This window comes from Phoxinus phoxinus, assembly GCF_949152265.1.
Source record: "Phoxinus phoxinus genome assembly, chromosome: 2".
Classification (NCBI taxonomy): domain Eukaryota; kingdom Metazoa; phylum Chordata; class Actinopteri; order Cypriniformes; family Leuciscidae; genus Phoxinus; species Phoxinus phoxinus.
This window is the reverse complement of record NC_136877.1, coordinates 45,765,227-45,784,739: the sequence shown is the minus strand read 5'-3', so window position 1 is coordinate 45,784,739 and position 19,513 is coordinate 45,765,227. Positions and strand designations below refer to the sequence as shown.

The following is a 19,513-nucleotide window of genomic DNA, read 5'->3' as shown; positions in this document are numbered from 1 at the left end:
TCAGATTCACCGATCGGGATGAATTCAGTTAGATTGAAACAAAAGGTGTGCATGTAAACTATGAATGCGACTGCAGAAAGCAAAAGCCGAATCCCGGACAATTTGGACCATCTCGACGGCCGGACATGTCCGGGAAAAAGAGGATGGTCACCGCTACTACTCAGCTTTCTCCACAGAATAAGAAACTGTTAGCTTAGCTTAAAGAATGGCTGACACTATATGTACATTCTGTGAGTGAGATCCCTCTATGGGCGTGTTGAAAACATGCGGAACAGCGCCTTCTACTGGATAAATGATGAGCTAGTGTTTGTAGTCTTACCCTTATTCAAAGAAATTTGACTTCCTGCTTTTTATGACGCAAAATGACGATTTTTGCGTCATAAAAAGCAGGAAGTGGAACACTTAAATCCTTATTTCTCCCATCTCAGAGGAAAATAAGGGAATAAACCAGGACCATTCGAAAATGTGACTGGGTTTCTAAAGATACAAAGTCTAATGCAAATGGGTGAAGTGTTCCTTTAATCGTGTAATGAAATACGAGAAAGATAAACTGCTTCTGGGAAAGTCTTAACAATTTTTTTTAAATAGCTAGTTACATGAAGCCATTGACCAGTAACACAAACACACATACCCTTGAGCAGACTCTTAAATAATACATTGTGTGACAATATAAATCAGGCCTGGAACAGCTGCATTGTTTTCACACATGGCTGGAAATTGGATATGTAGTGTATTAGTATGTAAGATCGCATTTTGTTATTTAAGAACAAAATACTGTGATGATTAATTAACTTTAGTGTGCATGCATTCATGTGTGCAGTAATATACTAATAACCTGTAGGCGAAGAGAACAAAGTCTTTAAGGGAGTGACGAGAGACTAAGATGGACTGGTCTTTGTGGATGGGCTCAAACTCAAGGGCGAGGTCCACACAACACAGCAGCGAACAGGACGCCACAAGATCAAACACCTGTAAAAGAGAGAGAACGAGAGGAGGTTAGATCCGAAACAATAACTGGTCATTTGCTTTCATAATATCAATGATTGTTAAATGTTACCTTACCAAATGCTTTATAGCGGATTCAACTTTGTTTCATAATCAACGTTTTTTGCAACATCGACACTGTTATTGAACTGAATCGAATCATTGTCTTCAGTAGAGCTGCTTATATCATAATTGAACACATTTAATTATTGATGAACTTTACAGTTATTGATCTGAACTGACTGGTATTGTATAAAGCGCTATAAAGCTGACTTGACATATACGGTAAAAAACTGTAAATGGTTCAACATTACATTAAATGTAAAATATGTTTAAAATAGTTTTTATCTATCAATAACTGTATGATTTACAGTGAACAACAATAGGACATTTCCAGACGTCCCTGCGTGACATCACGTTTATATTTGATATAAATCATTTAGCTTCATCACATAATTTGTTAAATTTTCTGCTTTTTAATGAATATTTATTGCATCATGTTAGTGTCGTGTGTTACACTGAAGGAGTTTCGTCTTTGTGTGTATGACCCTGCACCGTCTATGTATGAGTAGTGGCTATGAGTTATGTACAGGTCACTTTACAATAAAATGTGATTCATCGCGTTATTCATCATGTTGTTATCAGTACATTTTAAAGGTGCAGTAAGCAATTTCAGAGAAACTCTGTTGAACGTGGATTGGACCAATCAGCAGTAAAAGCCGATATTGGAGATACAATATGTCCAAAAATACCCATTTTTTTCGCCGCTAGGGGTCGCTAACCTCTTACAATAACAAAGGCGTAGGTTGATGACGCAACATTTCCTGCGGAATTATGGAATTTGTCGTCAAGCCGATGGATCTAATAATGTTTATGGATGAGTGAATACATTGATGTTTTTATCATGACTGGTATGAAGCAGGGCGCGATTGCTAATAAGAGACAGATATCAGCGCACACACGCGAGTCCCGTGGATATAAAGGAATAAGTTGTTTATAAATGTTAATAACATTTAATTCTACCGAACTACCCGCAAGTGCAGAATAATTCTCACTTAGGTCAGTTTATTAGACGTACTTGTGAGGTAACGCCGCTCTGATTCACTCGCTCTACACTATCACACTATAACTTTCAACACACTCAAATGCAGTTTAATGTTATTCTATGTGTTAGTTTGCTAGCTATATGAGACTAGCCGTAAGCTAGATCAACATTAGAATAACATACAGATCATATTCTAACATTTCATCATGTTGAACTATATAACATTGATTAGTTTTATGTACATTTGCTCACCTGTCTAATAAAGTACATGCAAGAGATGTGTCAAGTCGAAGTTTGTCACGGACGTGGAGCTCTCATTTATTGATATTGATCCTAATTTTTTTCCAAAGTCTGCTTGCCATGGTCCATAATGTTTGAACGAAACAACAACAGCGTGCCACTAGACGTTACGCACTACGCAGTTGTCCACGTCTGTCGCCATGGTTACTATGGCAGTTCTACGAGCGGCCGGAAACCAGAGATAACGCGGATATTACATCATTGACAGGCGACAAGTGAACAGGGATTCCAGGACGGAAAATTAAAATTGGATTATTTAAAATGGGAATTTCTCTGAAATGAAAAATCTTTGGGAACTTTTGGGATATTGTAAGTACACAACTGCAGGAAATATATCACACAGTGCAAGTGATTTTTGGATATTTTATTAAAAAATTCTTACATATTGTATCATTAAGAAGATTAGAATATTAACATTATATCTCTTAATAAAATATACAGCTATATATTGGAAAATATACAGACACAAATATGCCATTCTGTTATATCTGAAACATTGTGGTGTTTGAGGAGATTCCCCCTTCCATATGTAAAGCACTACCTAGAAAAGTGCTATATAAATGTATAACAAATTATTAAATGTAACAAATTATTGAATGAATTTCTGGCAACCATACCTGTTTTTTTTTTTTACCATATAGACATATAGAAAGAACGAGAGAGTCCGAAGTCTCACCTTAACCATGTGACTTCCATCATAAAAAACCACCAGCAACCGCCCATCACAGGCAGATGTGACTACAGGAACATCCAAAGACTCCTTCTCCGTGTACAGCACCTTCCCAGAATCCACCTCTCTCACCTGCAGGCAGTGGCCCATCTGTAGCACAAGCACACTGTCGTCTAGACAGAGGGTGAGCGAGTCGGCAGCCCAGTCGACGGCAGGTCCATGAGCCCTCGGTATCGACCGAACGGGCCTCGTTTGCTCATCCAGACGCCACAGATTCAGCAGTCCATCAGAGGAGCAGGAAACCATGTGATGCCGACCATGAGCCAGGGCTGTCACAACACTCATGTGACCTAGTTCAATATGGGTCGGGGTGTTAAGGACAGTTAAGGTTCAGTCATTATGTGATAAAGAATCTTATTTTAGATTTTGGTCATAAACCACTGCAGGTTATACAGCTGTTCACTCAATGTGTAGGCCAAACCAGTAGGCCGACTAATTCGCAAAGGGTTTGGTTCCCCTCTGGAGTTTCCAATGGGTTTTCAGAGTGACAGCTTTAGCTTTTTGAATGAAAAAGTACATGAAATTACACCAACAGACTTGTTGTCGTGGCTTCTGTCGCCTCTGTGAAAAATCACTGGGGATTTTGATGCCAGAAGATAGACTTTATTGTTAGAGATATAAAGCCTAGTTGGTGTGCAAAGCAACTGTAGCTTCTTGGTTTGTACTCGCTAATATGCATGATCTACCAAGGTGTGGCACATTCTGCAACAGTTATTTTCCACACAGTCAAACCTCAAACTTGAACTTGCTACACAAGAACTACAACAGCTGTGCGCTTAATTCCACGTGACACATCATTCATTTGTCAAACCGCATAAACCCACTTCCTTATTCTGCATGCAGAAAGAGGGCAGTAGTGAATAAAATCCATATTAGCAATCAATGTATTTAAGAATTGCATGAAGTAAATTAAGGAAAATAAAAAATATTTTAGCTCATACTGGTAATACAAAAGTGTATGTGCTTTTATTTTTACATTTTTAGTTTTCATCTGAATTATTTTAAGTTTTAGTAATTTTGTTATTTTGTTATATTTCTATTTAGCTTTCATTTCTTTTTATTTCAGTTTTAGTATCAGTAATTTTAGTACTTCAACTTGAGTCATTAAGTTGGGAAGGATACCTATTTTTTATCTAATATTCATGTTACTTTATTTCAGTTATTGAAAACTATTTTTATTCGTTTTAGTCTATGCTAGTTTATTCTATGCCAAAACTATTGCCCACTTTTTGTGTACAGTACCAGAATGTTTATGTGCTTGTCAACTGACCTGTAATTCATTGGACAACTATTGTAATCTGTATTTCGTAACTTATCAACTTGCATTTTAAAAGCATACAGTGAACTAAAACTTCACAGAGTTGGAATAACTGTGTGTAATTAATCTCTCTACAAGTAATGTAAAAAAAAAACAAAAAAAAAAACACTGTTCCGAAACCCCCTAGGAAATTCCCAAGGAAACCCACGACTCCAAGATTTTCCCAGGACATAGATTAAACCAAAATCACAGCTGAAGTGATGTTGGGAAACTGAGCCCTTCAGAAGTTGTGAAGAAATTGAATATGGGTACCTGAAAGGAGTGTGTGTACCTGAAAGGAGTGTGTGTGCGAGTCCCCCTGGAGGAAGCAGGCAGGTGTACGAGGGCACAAGAACAGGCAGAGAAGAGCTCTTGCATTGTGCTAACAGATCATGCAGAAAAGAGTATCTTCTTGGGTCACCTGGAACAACATACACTGAGATATGAGTTTTGGCTTGACATTAAAACATACAGGGGTTTTAGGTTTTCTTGTGTATAGTGCAGTGTAAAGTATATATATATATATATATATATATATATATATATATATATATATATATATATATAAGATGTATGTTTGTGTGTGTACCTGGAGTAACAGGTTTATCTTGGGAAATGATCCGTTCCAACCGGCCCAAGAGTTGAGATGCCAGCTGGCAAGGATCATTCAAGAGCACAGAATGTGAAAGACACAAAACCTGCTCCAGCAACTTCACGTCCAGAAGCTCTCTGTAACACACACACAAGCACAGTTTTTTACTTCAAAATATACAATTAGACATGTTTATCCCCATAATATCCAAAAACTATTTTTAAAATGTATTTAATTGTTTATAAATATTTATTTATTTTTAAGACTTCTGAGCAAAAGAGGTAAGAATATATATATATAAAAATAAAAATAAAGATATATATATATATATAAAATGTGTGAGTTACACTTTGTGTCAAGGTTTTTATGGTGCGTTTAAGTTGGGAAGTAATTTTTTCAAAGTGAGGTGCGTTCAAGACATTTTCGTCAGGGTAAGATCAAGTGTACCTTCTCTTAATTAACTACACAAAAATACAGCCAGGTTTTTTAACTTTTTAACAAAGAATGTGCATCAGGTGTGTTTTGCTTTTTTATGTTATTTATTAATTTACAAAGCCACAGTAAACTTTATCATTACATATTATTATATTGTTATATTACAACGCTATAATTTTTTGTGCATACCATTATCTTATTGTGTTGTAAATAAAAAAGCCTGAAAATTTTCATTGGAAAATACCTTTAAGTATTGTGGTATCCTGTCATGTTTCTCACTGACACGGTCCCAACTCATCAACATCAGTGTTCAAAAAATTCCCTAGCTTCCTACTGGTATTTATCACTTTGTTGTGCCGTTCATGTGCGTTCAAACACAATCTTTCCGACATGACTTGAACGCACCAATTGACTGTTCTATCCCAATAATATCAAACAGCTATTCCTGCAAAACACACTTGTTTGGTGATCATATCGTCGTACTTATCCGGTATGACTGCAGCTTTAAGGTCCTCCTCGACATGACCGACGGACAGACCCCACAGTTTATGCAGCAGGAACTCGTAGTTAAAAAGACATCGCGTGAGTAAGGGAATTATTTGCCCCGAGTGGATGTAATGATGCGGCAAACAGTGGAGTTTGCGCAAATTAAATTCATAGCACCTCCTTCCCTTCTCCTTCCTGATCCAAGCTAGCGGCTGAAAAACTTGGCTATTTGGGACGTTTCCATTAAAGTAATCTGCAAAATCTGCATGGACCGCTTTGATTGAGTCTTCTGTTGGTGCGTATCGCTGCAAGACGACGTAGCCGAACTCCGCGTGAGTCCAGCGCAGCACCCACGTGCCGTCACTTTCCACTTGGCTGATGTAATCCTTCAGATTGTGCAGCAGTCGTGCCACAAACGCATAAGGCACTGGGGAGTATTCGGAAACGGGAAGTGTCTGATGATGCAAAACAGCCATCTCACGTGTGACATTACCATCGCGTCCCAAAAGCACTAAAAGTTCCTCTTCGGTCACGCCAGAACAGGACAGTGATACGAGCAAAGCCATACGTCGCACCAAACACGACCCCTGCTCTCGCTCCAACCTAACAAGGATGCTGACGAAAAGTTGATTTGGATCCGTAGGGATGTCGAGACTCTCTTTTGGTGTAAATGACCTCCATTGTCTGGTCTCAACATAGGCTAAATTGAGGTAGAGAGGGGATGGACAGGATAGACAGGACTGGAATAAAAAGCTCCACTGGCTTTCATTTAGTTGGCGAAAATCCGAAGCTAGTCTGGAAGCCAGTCCTGATGCGATCTCATCACGGTGAAGAGCAGGAAGGGGCAGGACAGCGACCTTAACCTGGGACTGCAAGAGACAAAGGGAAAATGAAATTCAAACTGTGAACACCCTCAAAAAACAATCATCTCTTTGATTATCATATTCACTAGGGATCCGTGAGTGTCTAGAGTAAATATTCCCCTTGCTTTATTGACCTGTCTGAATAAAATAAAAGTATTTATTTGTATATTATCATAGAGATTTAAACAACATTAAAAAGGACCCCGACGTGAAGTGAAGGGCTCTTGCATCAGCCTGAAGGGGTTTATTCTTCTGATATAACAACCGGTTGGATTTACAACATCACGCTTATTACACGGCTACTTGCCACATAAGTAAATAATAAGACACAAAATATTGATCTGAGTTGAAATATTTGATTAGGTCTTTAAATGCAAAGCTTCCACGGAGAGAGCAGTTGCAGCGCGGCAAGTTCAAACTAGACGGACATTTAAGGGATACGGTACACTCATACCACTTATTACACAGCATTTCGCCACATAAATAATTATGGAGATAAGAGATATTGATTTCTGATTAAGCTGTTTTATAATCATACCTGTTTGTATCTTATAATCCAACAGTGCACAAAACAATAGTCACAAAATGGCAGCAGCTGCGTTTGTATGAAACAAGAGAGAGCGAGTCCACGATTCTGGATGGCATAATAAAATAACTGTACACATAATATAGATTTTTTATATATATATAGCTCACCAAATGCAAAACTTCCACGAAGAAAAACTTTCCTAGCAAGCGTTTAGCGCTGCTGACTTGGATGAGCCTGTTATCTGTTTTCAGCGGTTGTTATCTGGGAATAACATACCGCTGCATGGCGCGATTGACCAATCAGAATCAAGTATTAGACAGAGCCGTGTAATATAAAATATCTAACCGACCCCAAACTTTTGTGTAAGTCCGCTATGACCCATCTGCTCACCTGCAGAATCTGAGCACATTTAGACTGTGTGCCGGCAGACAGGACAGTGAAGACGTTCGGCAGAAGAATATTACTAAGCCAGGAAAGGTCAGCCTCATGTTCCTCACTCAGATTATCCAGACCATCCAGCACCAGGGTCAAGGGCCGGTCTTCTGTCACCAGGCCCAACAATGAGCACAGCTGACTGGACAACTCTGACAGTGACTGGGAGGAAAACACGTAGACTGCATTTCATAGTGCAACACTATCTGTGAGACAGATAAGCAATCTCATAATATCACGTATCCATTACGGTGTAAAAGACCTTATGAATATTTGATTTATCTTTGAAGTTTTTCTGTACCTCAGATATCTCTGTTTTGAGGCTATAGATGTTGGCTAACTGCAGACACAGGGTCTGGAGGAGCAGACGCACGTTTCTGCTCTCAGATGTCAGGCCCACAAAGCAGGTCAGCACTGTGGCATTCCTAAGAGTTAACACAATAATCCAGATTAAGCAGTTTTGTCCTTTAAAGGGTTAATTCACCCCAAAATTACAATTCTGTCATTAATTACTCACCCTCATGTTGCTCCAAACCAATAAGACTATGTTTTATCTTCTTAACGCAAATGAAGATATTTTTGATGAAATATACGATTTTTGTCCCTCCATTGACAGCTACGCAACTACCACTTTGACGCTTAAAAAAGTTCATAAAGAGATCGTAAAACTAATCCACATGATTTGAGCTGTTTAGTCCAAATTTTATGAAGAGACTCGATCGCTTTATATGATGAACAGATTTAATTTATGCTTTTATTCACATTTAAAAATTAATCAATTCACACATTAGTTGTGGTAAACGGAAGCTCAAACATGTTCGCTTGACGTGCGAGAACCAATGAAGTTCGTTCTTGTGTTAAGCATCACATTTGAGCTTCAGCAAGAACCAATGAGGTTCGTTCTCGTGTTACGCATCACATTTGAGCTTCAGCAAGAACCAATGAGGTTCGTTCTCGTGTTACGCATCACATTTGAGTTTCAGCACTGAGGTTTGTTCTTGCACATCAAGCAGGTTTGGTTGAGCTTCTGTTTATGTTCGCTGATCAATGTTTACAGATTAATTTTAGGTTTTTATTCACATATACAAAAAACTTTACTGTATATGTGAATAAAAGCCTAAATTTAATCTGTTCATCATATAAAGCGATCGAGTCTCTTCAGAATTTTGGACTAAACCGCTCGATTCACATGGATTAGTTTTGATCTCTTTATGAACTTTTTAAAGCGTCAAGGTGTCAGTTGTGTAGCTGTCAATGAAGGGACATAAATCTCTTACATTTTATTAAATTATCTTCATGTGTGTTTTGAAGATGAACGAAAGTCTAATGGGTTTGATACGATTTGAGTAAATAATGACAGAATTTACCTTTTTGGGTGAACTATCCCTTTAACTATATAATCATAATAAGAAATGGTTACAGAGCATCTGAAGACTGGAGTAATGATGCTGAAAATTCAGCTTTGCCATAATTTTTTTTATTACATTTTATAATATACTGAAATAGAAAACAGTTATTTTGAATTGTAATAATATTTTAAAATATTACTCTTTACTGTATTTCTGATTCAATTAATGCAGACGTGGTAAGCATAAGAGACTTCTTTCAAACACTTTCAACTTTTAATCGGTAGTGCATTTTTTAAAACTATTTAAAAATGTTTAAAATCAGAGTTCCTTTGTTTGCCTACCCAGGTATCCAAGTGGGTATGAGCTGTGCCAGTTTGGCGAGTGTCGTGCTCTTTCCAGACCCCAATTCGCCCAGTAACAGCACAGCATTCTGGGAGGACGATGATGCTTGAAGCACATGCTTCACTTCCATCAGAAAGTCCTGCCTGAACACATAGCCCTGTGCTCTAACAAGGAGAAAGAAACGATATTCATGTTGGAATTCAAACTAAATTGAATCATGTTCGAATCTGTGACTTACAGTGTTTTCCCAAATCTGACATGACGCCGAATCTCTTCTTCAACTCGGAGTCTGGAAACATCTTTCCTCTGCATGTCGAAGGAGCCTTTAGCCTGACGGACCTGCATAAATCTGAAGCAACACTTTGAGAACACCTTGACAGACAGTGATAAAGTAAAGTGAGATGACAGGAACAGAGGGACGTCTTGCCTGTTGAGGGATGCAGTGACCGTGCGCTGGAAGTGTGAGCAGAGCCGATCCACGTAGAACTGATGAGATCGGTTGTGTTTGGCACTCAGACCTTTCCTTCCCCAGCTGACGTTAGTCTCATGGATATTAGTGTGTCGCAGCTTGAAGATAATATAGATACAAGATGCTTACATTTGTTGTACTACAACACATTTATATATAGATAGACAGATAGACAGATAGATAGATAGATAGATAGATAGATAGATAGATAGATAGATAGATAGATAGATAGATAGATAGATAGATAGATAGATAGATAGATAGATAGATAGATAGATAGGTAGATAGATAGATAGATATTATTTTCAATGTTGAGAACCGTTATGCTGCTTAGTTTTTCTTTTCTTTCTCAGGATCCTTTGATGAATAGAAAGTTTAAAAGAACAGCATTTTTTTAAATGGAAATCTTTTGTAGTATTTACTCTCACTTTTGATCAATTTACTGCATACTAGCAGAGTATTAAAAGTATTAATAAAAAAACACACATAGGGCCCTATCTTGCACCCAGCGGAATTGACTTTGTACACCGACGCATGTATTATTCCTATTTTGCACCCGACTCACAGCGGACTTCACTTTTCCCTCCACAGACGCACGTCGGTTAATTAGGGAATGAACTTGCGCTCGCGGGGGCGGTTCGGCAAAAAGAGGAGGGGTGTTCCTGCGCAAAAGTTCCCTGGTGCTATTTTCCAGTTTTAGAAAGCAATTCCGCCACTGACCAGGAAAAACCCAGTCTAAAGACAGTGGCGCGTTAGTCAAATGGTATTTTAAGGGCGCGTGCCTGGCCATAATGTAGCGTGTTAACGCGCATACACTTTGATTCTCTAATATAAACAGACGCAGCAGTTTTCATTTTTGCAAATCATACATTATTACAGGGAAAAACATTAACACACGAGGGAAATCATTGTTGTGTCCGTGAAGATGTGAAAAAAATCTATCTAGATAAAAAAATAAAAAAATATAGATTAGGCTACACATTTACCCAAATTATACGCCTGTTTAACCAAAGTTTATTTGGGTGGGTTTCTCCCATCATCCCCAATGTCACTTCTCTGTGTTTTACGGCCCTGACAAGAACGCTGGTCTCCTCGGCTGTGAACCGGTTCTGGCGTGCGCCAGCAAATCCGCCGTTATAATAGCAATCCACGTTGGAACAAGCGCGCCTGCTCTTAAAGGGAATGTGAGAGGACGCTCTGATTGGTTTATTTCACGTTATGTCCAAACCACACCTATGAATAATGAAGCTACTTCAGACCAACCCCTTTTAGATTTGCGTCGGGCGCAAGAGTCATTTATCCCGCCGGGAAAATAGCAACAGCGCCCAAGACCCGCCCACAAAGTTACTTGCGCTTTGCGCTTTGACACTTGCGTTTCAGATCGTTAAAATAGGGCCCATAGTGTGAGTGTGATGGATAGATTAGAGACAGACCTTGAGGTGGATGTTGCGTATAAAGCGCTGCTGAGCTTGATGTAAGGTTTGGTTGATTTCAGGTCTTCCTTTGTGTAGGTCTATAAAGTGTGATGCGTATTCATTTTTCAGATTGAACAGAAGGTCAGTGATGATCCTCTTATAACAGTGACTGTACTCCTCTGGTGGCTGTTTCCCTCCAAGACCCTGTTCCACTTCCCAGTCCAACGCTGAAACATACACATACATAAGGCTTCTTTACATCAATTCTCAAGACTGATTCAAGTAAGATGAGTGCAGGCTTCATCTGCGTCTGTGATTGACAACTAAACTTCTATGCAACTTCATTATGTCTGCAAAACACCTGTTCTAAGCAGACGGCAGGCGGCTTCTCCTCCAATGGCCTCGGGTCCAGACCGCCACAGCACGTTCCACAGTTTCACACAGGAAGAGCGCCATGCCTTCCTTCCCAGCTTCCTGCGATGCCCATCCCGGCTGAGGAAGTCAGGGTGATGTGTGCTATTACAAAATAAATGGAAAAAGCTTGATTAAAAACAAAAAATTAGAACTAGAATTAGGCACTAAACTGAAGTTAGTGTGGTGGAAGTTTTATGATATTCATTGATCTTTAGTAAAATATGGATGATTCAAAGAATGTCACATGTGTGTCTCTCACTTGTAGTGAGAGAAGATTCTGTTTATGTACCTGGGGAGGCAGAAGGGAGAGACACTCCAGAGAACAGACAAACAAGGACCTCTGACCTAGATGTCAGAAGGCCATTTGGTGAAGGGGGGGTTTATTGGGCCAACTAGTAACGAATCTAAACTAGTGTTATGGCTTCCTTGTCTATGGAAAACTACTGGATGGAAAACTACTGGGAGGAAGGCTCTGGCGGGAAGAAGGCCTTGAAACTAAGATAAAAGCTAGTTGAGTCTGTCCGAGGGTGTGTCACTCTTCTGCACAGGGTAACAGCTGTGTATTAGACTGCTCCTATTCTTGCAAGAATAAATACTTCTCTTTTTATAATTTGACTCTGAGTGTCTCTTACGCAGTGATGTTTGTTTGATGAATTTTTGCCACAACATTAGTCTTTTCTTCCCTTTTGTGACGTATTTCCAAATGAAACGGCTTCTTGAACAAGAAAAAAATACAGGGCGGGACTTGATTTTGACCGTTGGGAATTGATTGGTTGTATGGTTGTGGTTTGCTATTGGTCGATCTCATGTGAGTGACAGGTTGCCCCGCCCTCACGCTAGTAAACACATCATCAGAGAAGAGATGTCGCTGCAAGAAGGAGGGGAAGTTAAAGAGGACCTATTGTGCTTTTTTTCATTTTCCTTTTTTTTTTGTGTGTAATCTTGCTATTGAGCATGAAAAAGTTCTGCCAAGTTACAAAGTCACTCAAAAGGCAGTTCTTCTCTATATCAGTGTCACTGTTTCTGAACTCCCTGAAACGCCTCCATTGTAGTCTTGATTTTTCTTCCGGGAACGAACACGTCACAATATTCCCGCCCAAGGCATACGCTAAATAAAGTTGGTTGGGTTGCATTAGTAATGTGTTGAAACGCGGTTGGGGTAAGGGGTGTGACATTTGAAGTGGTTGACCAATCACAACACACTGATCCAGCCGGCCAATCAGAGCACATTGCGCTTTTCAGATGGAGGAGCTTCATAGAGACAGGAATTAAACAGAGCGATACTGACAGACTGGGAAGAGAGGTGCTGCAACAATGTCAAATATGTGAAAAATAATGCGCTTTTTGAACATTTAAATATAAAGACCTATTCAAGTAGACCCCAAAACCAAAACTTTGTAAAAAGGCATAATATGTCCTCTCTAAACATGACAACTGCATCAATACAAGTTGTATTGTGTCTATTATCATCATAATCACTATTCTCTGCCATGGGAACCAAACAAAGAGAGTTGTATATATCTCATGAAAGCTCAGTAACGATAGTAGCAATTACTCCATTGTTTTCAGCTTGTTCGGCAAGTAGTTCCTGATTCGTAGACATTAGTCTATAATCCTGTGACTTCAGCTGTTCATGTTCAATAAAAGAAACTGGAAATTATGAAAATACATTTTTAAACACGTTTACTTTTACAAGTAATCTAATATACAATAGTTTTAACTATGTTAGTTCATACTTTTTATGTGATATGCAGGATCACGTCACTGAAGACACTAACCTGACAGGAAGCAAGCGGTACACAGCAGGAACTGTGTTTTTATCCAGCTTATACCATGTCTGCAAGAGAGTCGAATCCTGGTCGTAGTCCATCCAGCTCCTGGCCAGCTGTGTCTCGTCTCCATCTGACATGGAACAGCTGGAGATGGAGTTTTCACTCATGACGGCAGAACTTTGGGAAGGTTCCGTCTCCTCCGACAGAATGAGTTCCTTATCAAGAACAAAACTCCTACTGTCACCAGTGCCAATACTGGATTGTGAGTCAACAGCCATGTCTGACGGTCTCCTGGACAGCTTCTTCTTGCTTCTCTCAACCAGTTTTAAAATCGCTTCAAAGTCTGCTTGGGGAATGGTATCTGGCAGTGACCGTATCTCATGCTTCTGTCCAGTGAACACCTACAAGACGAAGAAAAGACTTAAAGTGAAAATCAAGTGAAAATCAAGCTTTTAACGTGGTTTATGTCTATGTCAAGTCAAGTCACCTTTATATACACTTATATAGTGTTTTTAAAAACATAGATTGTTTCAAAGCAGCTTTACAGTGATAATAATAGGAAATTAAAGTAACAGAGATTGTTTTGTCTTTACAGCAGCTCTGGAATAAAGTTATTGTCCAGCTAAAGTTAGTTTTGATTGATTTACTTCCGTTGCAAAGATCATTAGTTATTAACTTAGGGGCCGCTAACACGACACGTTCTAACAGAAAACCCTTAACGCGCTCCGGCCCGCTCATTCGCACAACAACAGTGCCTGGCGGCTCGAGAACGCAAACCTTGAAATAGGTTACAAGGTGCAGGCCTTGAAAAATCTGCACAAACTTCCAAAACACGAACCTGTGAGAACGCTGACGCCGTGCACATGCGTATTATGTGTTTAGCCTATAGGTATGTGCATTTGAATATATATGAGCGCAGGCGTCTAGTCTTTCCTTACAAATTGACCTCAACAAATGACTTGTCTGGCCTTAAAAATGCATAATACAGAATTTTTTATCGCTTCCGTGTAGCCACGTAAACTGGAATTATTTTGACGTTTTATCTGTGTTGAGGTAAAGGGAAGGGAAAGAGGTCTTCACAGGGGAGAGACGCTAGTTCAGGACTGCGTTGTCATCTTGTCCAGGCGCTGGTCCTTCATCAGATCTGGATACGGCCTGGATCCGGGCGGACTGCGGTATGTGGTGTTTTTAATATGTTTTAAGACAAATCATGTACAAATGCATACGTCAACACCATTGCTGAATATTTTCTCCTTAAAACTGCAATGAACCAAAGACAATCTCAAAAATGTGGTTTGAAATCGCTGGTGTTTCTGACGTCACAAACTACCTTGTAACCAATCAGGTCAACGTGTGATCGTCAACAAGTGGATCTCTGAGCTGGTGTGAGTCAAGTCAAGTCAAGTCAAGTCATCTTCATTTATAAAGCGCTTTTAACTATGTAGATTGTTTCAAAGCTGCTTTACCGAGATAAACGTATAATTTAAGGTAACAGAGATTGTTTTGGCTTTATAGCGGTTCTTGAATAATTTTACTTTCCAGCTAAAGTTGAGTGAGTGGAGGCGGGGATCATTTGCATATTCATAGCACTGCGTATACTAAATGAGGCAAGGGTGAAGAGTTACATTCAAGCTATTTTAAGGCTTGAAGATTTTTTTATCCAAGGAAAAAACTTTAAATATGTCATTTTGGTGATCAAATGGTGAGTTTTAAGGGATAAAATGATTGACTTTAAATACTGATAAAAAATACTCTCTTGGAATGTAAAAAAACAATTAATCTTACAAAAAAGTCTGGCCCCTCGGTCTCCTGACAACGCCTAAGTGTCTCCATGTGCACCTCTGTCAAATCATGATGGTCCGAAACATGATCTCCGAGTCCTGCCCGCAGATCTATCATCCTGAAATCATATCCTCTCTGCTTACAGTGTAGATACAGCCGAGGATACACACTCTCCATCAGTGCACTGCGCTCTGGGATGGTATCTACACACACAACATAGTTTATCTGCAGATTTAAATTTAAATTTTAATTCAATTTATTTGTAATTTATTCAACTAGAATGCATCAATCACATTGGTAAAAAGTTACAGTAAAGACATTTATAATGCAATTTAAATAGATTTATATTTCAAATAAATTCTGTTCCCTTTTAACTTTCTAGTTTCTACTCATCAAAATTTCAACATTGATAATTATAAGAATGTTTTTTTAAGCACCAAATCAGCATATTATAATGTTTCTGAAGGATCATGTGACACTGAAGACACTGAAGTAATGATGCTGAAAATTCAGCTTTGATCACAGGAATAAATTACATTTGAAAATATATTAAAATAAAAAGTTGTAAACATATATTTCACAATCACAATATTACTGCTTTTACTGTATTTTTGAAAGCAGTGGTGAGCATAAGAGACTTAAAAAAAACAAAATGAATTGTATACCTTTATATCCACCACACAGATAGATCATGAATCTCCTCTCTTTAATATGAAACGATGAAACACTGTCATCATTTAAAGTGTTTGGAGAAGAATGATGTTGCAGTTTTGGATCTCCTTCATCAAATCTTTGTTTGTCGTGAACATCAGCAGCTCTAAACGGTCCCTCAGACAGCGACCCCTGGCCATCCGGGGCCTCGTCCGTACATGAAGATGCGTTTTGAACAATTACTACTCCCTCTTTCTTTGCTTCTTCCTCCTCATCCTCTTTTTCTTCCTTCTCTTTCTCCTCTAGTGGCACAAGACTCTGCAGGAGGACACGAGGAGGACTGTTTGAGGAAACCCGGTTCTTTAACCCCGCCCCCAAAAGAGTAATGAATGTCCATATAATATCATGTCATGCCTACATAAAATTCTGTGCTTATAATAAATGCTTAAAACCTCAATATATCATACTAACCTTGAAGAAAACTGTTTTTGTTGAGAACACTACAGCTCCTTTCTCCTCAAGAGAAGAATCCTGAGTGATTCCCTTTGAGTGGCGCTGATGCAGATGGTACTGGATAAAGACATTAACCAAAACTTAATAATGATTTAACTAATTATTTTCTTTTGTTTCAAACTCAGATGATCCTTTGTGGGGGAAAAAAATCGTAATTAGCTTTTTGACCTTTGGGTAATTAAAAAAAAATGTAATAGCAATAAACAGTTTAAGTCTGAAAATCCTAAGCATTTTAAATAGAATAGTCATTATTAATTAATTATCTATCCGAAACCAGATTAGGCTTAACCCAGCTAACAGGGAACCTTCTAAGAAATTTGGCTAACATTCTGGCAAGCAGTATTGGGGAAAGCTACTTTTTAAAAGTAATGCGTTGCAATTTGTAACGCATTATTGCGTTACTCCCTATTAACAAACTGCATTACTTACTGTAGTTACTTTTTATGAATGCGTTACATTACTTTTGCGTTTCTTTTTCTAACCTGGGCTGGGCTTGGTTAGGGTTAACCAACCTAACCCTAACCCTAACCCTAACCCATTAACATTAAAAGTGATCTAGTCTTTAATTATGTTCACAAAATGTTAGCATAAAATCGTTATTTAAATATTGTTCATGGAACTTTTTTCTGAAATGTTTTAGTTTGTCTATCAACCAATATTTTAAATGTTACTAATAACGTTCCAATGTCTGAAGAATTATAAAATGGACTGTTCATTCATACACATACAAAAAAAAAATGTTTTAAACTATTAAAAAACTGGATGTTTTGAAGGTTCAGAGAACATTAAGAAAGAATAATTTTCGGAAATGAATGGGAATGTTTTGAATTTTGAATTTGGGGTTTTCATAAACTGTAAGCCATAATCATCAAAACTATAACAAATTAAGGCTTGAAATATCTCACTTTGCATGTAATGAGTCGATAGTTTCACCTTTTAAGTTGGATTACTGAAATAAATGAACTTTGGCATGATATTCTAATTTTTCCAGTTTCACCCGTACATAAAACAACTTTTTAAAACTATTAAAAAACTGGATGTTTTGAAGGTTCAGAGAACATTAAGAAATAATAATTTTCAGAAATGAATGGGAATGTTAGCAGAATGTTCTTAAAACATACTTTTGTTAACCGGTAAGTAGTTTCTGAAACGTTCATTAGTTTTTCAAACTTACTTTAAGGTGTGCTGTGATTTCCAGCTCTGTTTCCACGCTCACTCTGGATAATGGAGCAAGCCGATGGCCTACACTGTTTTTCTATTACACATTAAAGAGAATCATTAGCACATAAATCGTACAAGATACAAATATAGGATGTATTTAAAGTAGAATGAAATCTATAAATCTCTCTGGAAGTCCACATGCACCTTCTTCCTGACGGCTCTGTGTCGGGACCCGTGATGATCCCTCAGATCCTGGGAGAAGAACCGCTCCTGCAGTCTCCGGGCTGTGGTTTGGCCTTTGGTGTGGGGATCCTGAACAAGTCATGCATCTTAAATGAGGGAGCAACAAAGTGTGCTACACAAACAGCTCAAATGTTTGGCTTCCCCAAGTAACACAAGAAGCCGAATTAGCAACCCTAAATTAACAGATTGTGTTACAGCTGATGCAAAGCCTTCCACTGCAGAAGAAGAAAACTGTCACAACTGCAGGGGATTTGGTAATTAATAAAAATAAATAAATAAAAACGACAAACATTAACCAGTGAAAAAGCTTACCAGTATTGCTGACTTCCCGTTGGAAATAGGAGGAAGGTTGACAACTTCATTTTCCTGTTCAGTTGTAACACATGCTCTTGTTATATGATTATGAGAGTTGACTGTCTATTTTTTTTTTTTAAGTATGCACTTTTAATGCTTTTGAAATCAAAAGTTTAGCTATCAAACATATAAATCACTCGTTGTCGTTTTGCAATACTCATTTAGGCTACAACACATTTAAGAGAAGACTTCTTTTTGATAAATACACGGTCTGTAAAAGTATCAAATATATTGAATTGAAAATACAATCTTACCAATTTCTGCAAATTTCTTTTTGGTACAACTCCATTTCTGTAATATGTCCACATGGCACCGGACAGCAGGCTTCAGACACTGGACCTCATATAAAAAGAACAGCTAATCGGCCTAAGTTGCATCCATTTACTGTGCGGTCTCTAGTCTTCTTTAAATTCCGCTTCATGTCACCTAAACCCAGACCCAAGAGTGTCTGAGGAGCTGCCCGTTCATTCACTCAGAAAGATAAGATAAGGGCGCGTTATTCAATGACGCACAATCACCGCTAGATGGCGCTATGCGTGTGTTATTATTACACACTGTCATGGGAACGCTGCTGTCAAACTTTTTTGTAATGTACTATCGGTCTTTGTCAGGTGACGTCACACTCGCGATACACGAAGTGCATTATGGGCGTAACCGCCATTTGTAAGGTATCGATGCTGGGGTATTCTGATGTTGGAGAATTGTGTTTTTCATTCTTTTTTCAAACTAAAACATCCTTAACATGACATTATCATCATCATCATCAATACAGTAAACATATCTTTGCTATTACTACTGTGTCCTTCGGTGGGAATGTAAATAAATCCTGTACACAGCCGTTTATGAAATGTCCGTGGGCTTTAAGAGATTTATAGTTTTTAAATTGTTCACTGGGTATATGCGCTTATACCATAAACAAGATAGTTGACAATGTCCAAGTATGAGGATGAGGAAAACAATTCGCGATCAGCACTCCAACTCACTGCAGTCAGCTCATATATGGATCTATGTTCTGAATGGATGACAATTTCTCCAAATAACGGTACCTGCCATATTTATAGAGTTTATTGCGGTACGACATTTTCTCCGTTTTCTTGTGCTTCTCCAGTTTTGCGAGTTATTTACTTGTTTTCTCTACTATTGTAATCTCTTCAATGCTCACAGTCAGTAGCGATACCTCAAAAATGGCGGCGCGGTGACGTCACACACAACAAACCCACGTGTCTGACAAAGACCGATAGGTTATCATCATAGTTTTTTGGAGTAACTATGCCCTCTAGTGGTGATCTACTACATAGAGTGTATTGAGAATCGAGCTCAGATCAAAGTTCAGTCAAAAGAATGATGTGATTACA

The 19,513-nt window shown here is 38.4% G+C and overlaps 1 protein-coding gene across 1 annotated transcript in view; it reads right to left on the bottom strand.

The window, feature by feature from the left end:
• Positions 1-18,466, bottom strand: part of LOC306987969 (uncharacterized protein) — a gene marked incomplete at its 5' end in the record, with an annotated part of 30,893 nt that extends 12,427 nt beyond the window's left edge. The window contains 20 exons of the mRNA XM_079592641.1: positions 836-969; positions 3,006-3,349; positions 4,649-4,777; positions 4,946-5,085; positions 5,867-6,738; positions 7,652-7,855; positions 7,995-8,118; positions 9,384-9,548; positions 9,623-9,733; positions 9,812-9,951; positions 11,287-11,495; positions 11,630-11,784; positions 13,461-13,855; positions 15,240-15,439; positions 15,902-16,247; positions 16,359-16,457; positions 17,575-17,655; positions 17,766-17,873; positions 18,117-18,170; positions 18,413-18,466. Coding sequence (XP_079448767.1) covers positions 836-969; positions 3,006-3,349; positions 4,649-4,777; positions 4,946-5,085; positions 5,867-6,738; positions 7,652-7,855; positions 7,995-8,118; positions 9,384-9,548; positions 9,623-9,733; positions 9,812-9,951; positions 11,287-11,495; positions 11,630-11,784; positions 13,461-13,855; positions 15,240-15,439; positions 15,902-16,247; positions 16,359-16,457; positions 17,575-17,655; positions 17,766-17,873; positions 18,117-18,170; positions 18,413-18,466 — 4,064 coding nt within the window. The remainder of the gene's footprint in view (positions 1-835; positions 970-3,005; positions 3,350-4,648; positions 4,778-4,945; positions 5,086-5,866; positions 6,739-7,651; positions 7,856-7,994; positions 8,119-9,383; positions 9,549-9,622; positions 9,734-9,811; positions 9,952-11,286; positions 11,496-11,629; positions 11,785-13,460; positions 13,856-15,239; positions 15,440-15,901; positions 16,248-16,358; positions 16,458-17,574; positions 17,656-17,765; positions 17,874-18,116; positions 18,171-18,412) is intronic.
• Positions 18,467-19,513: the final 1,047 nt, after the last annotated feature.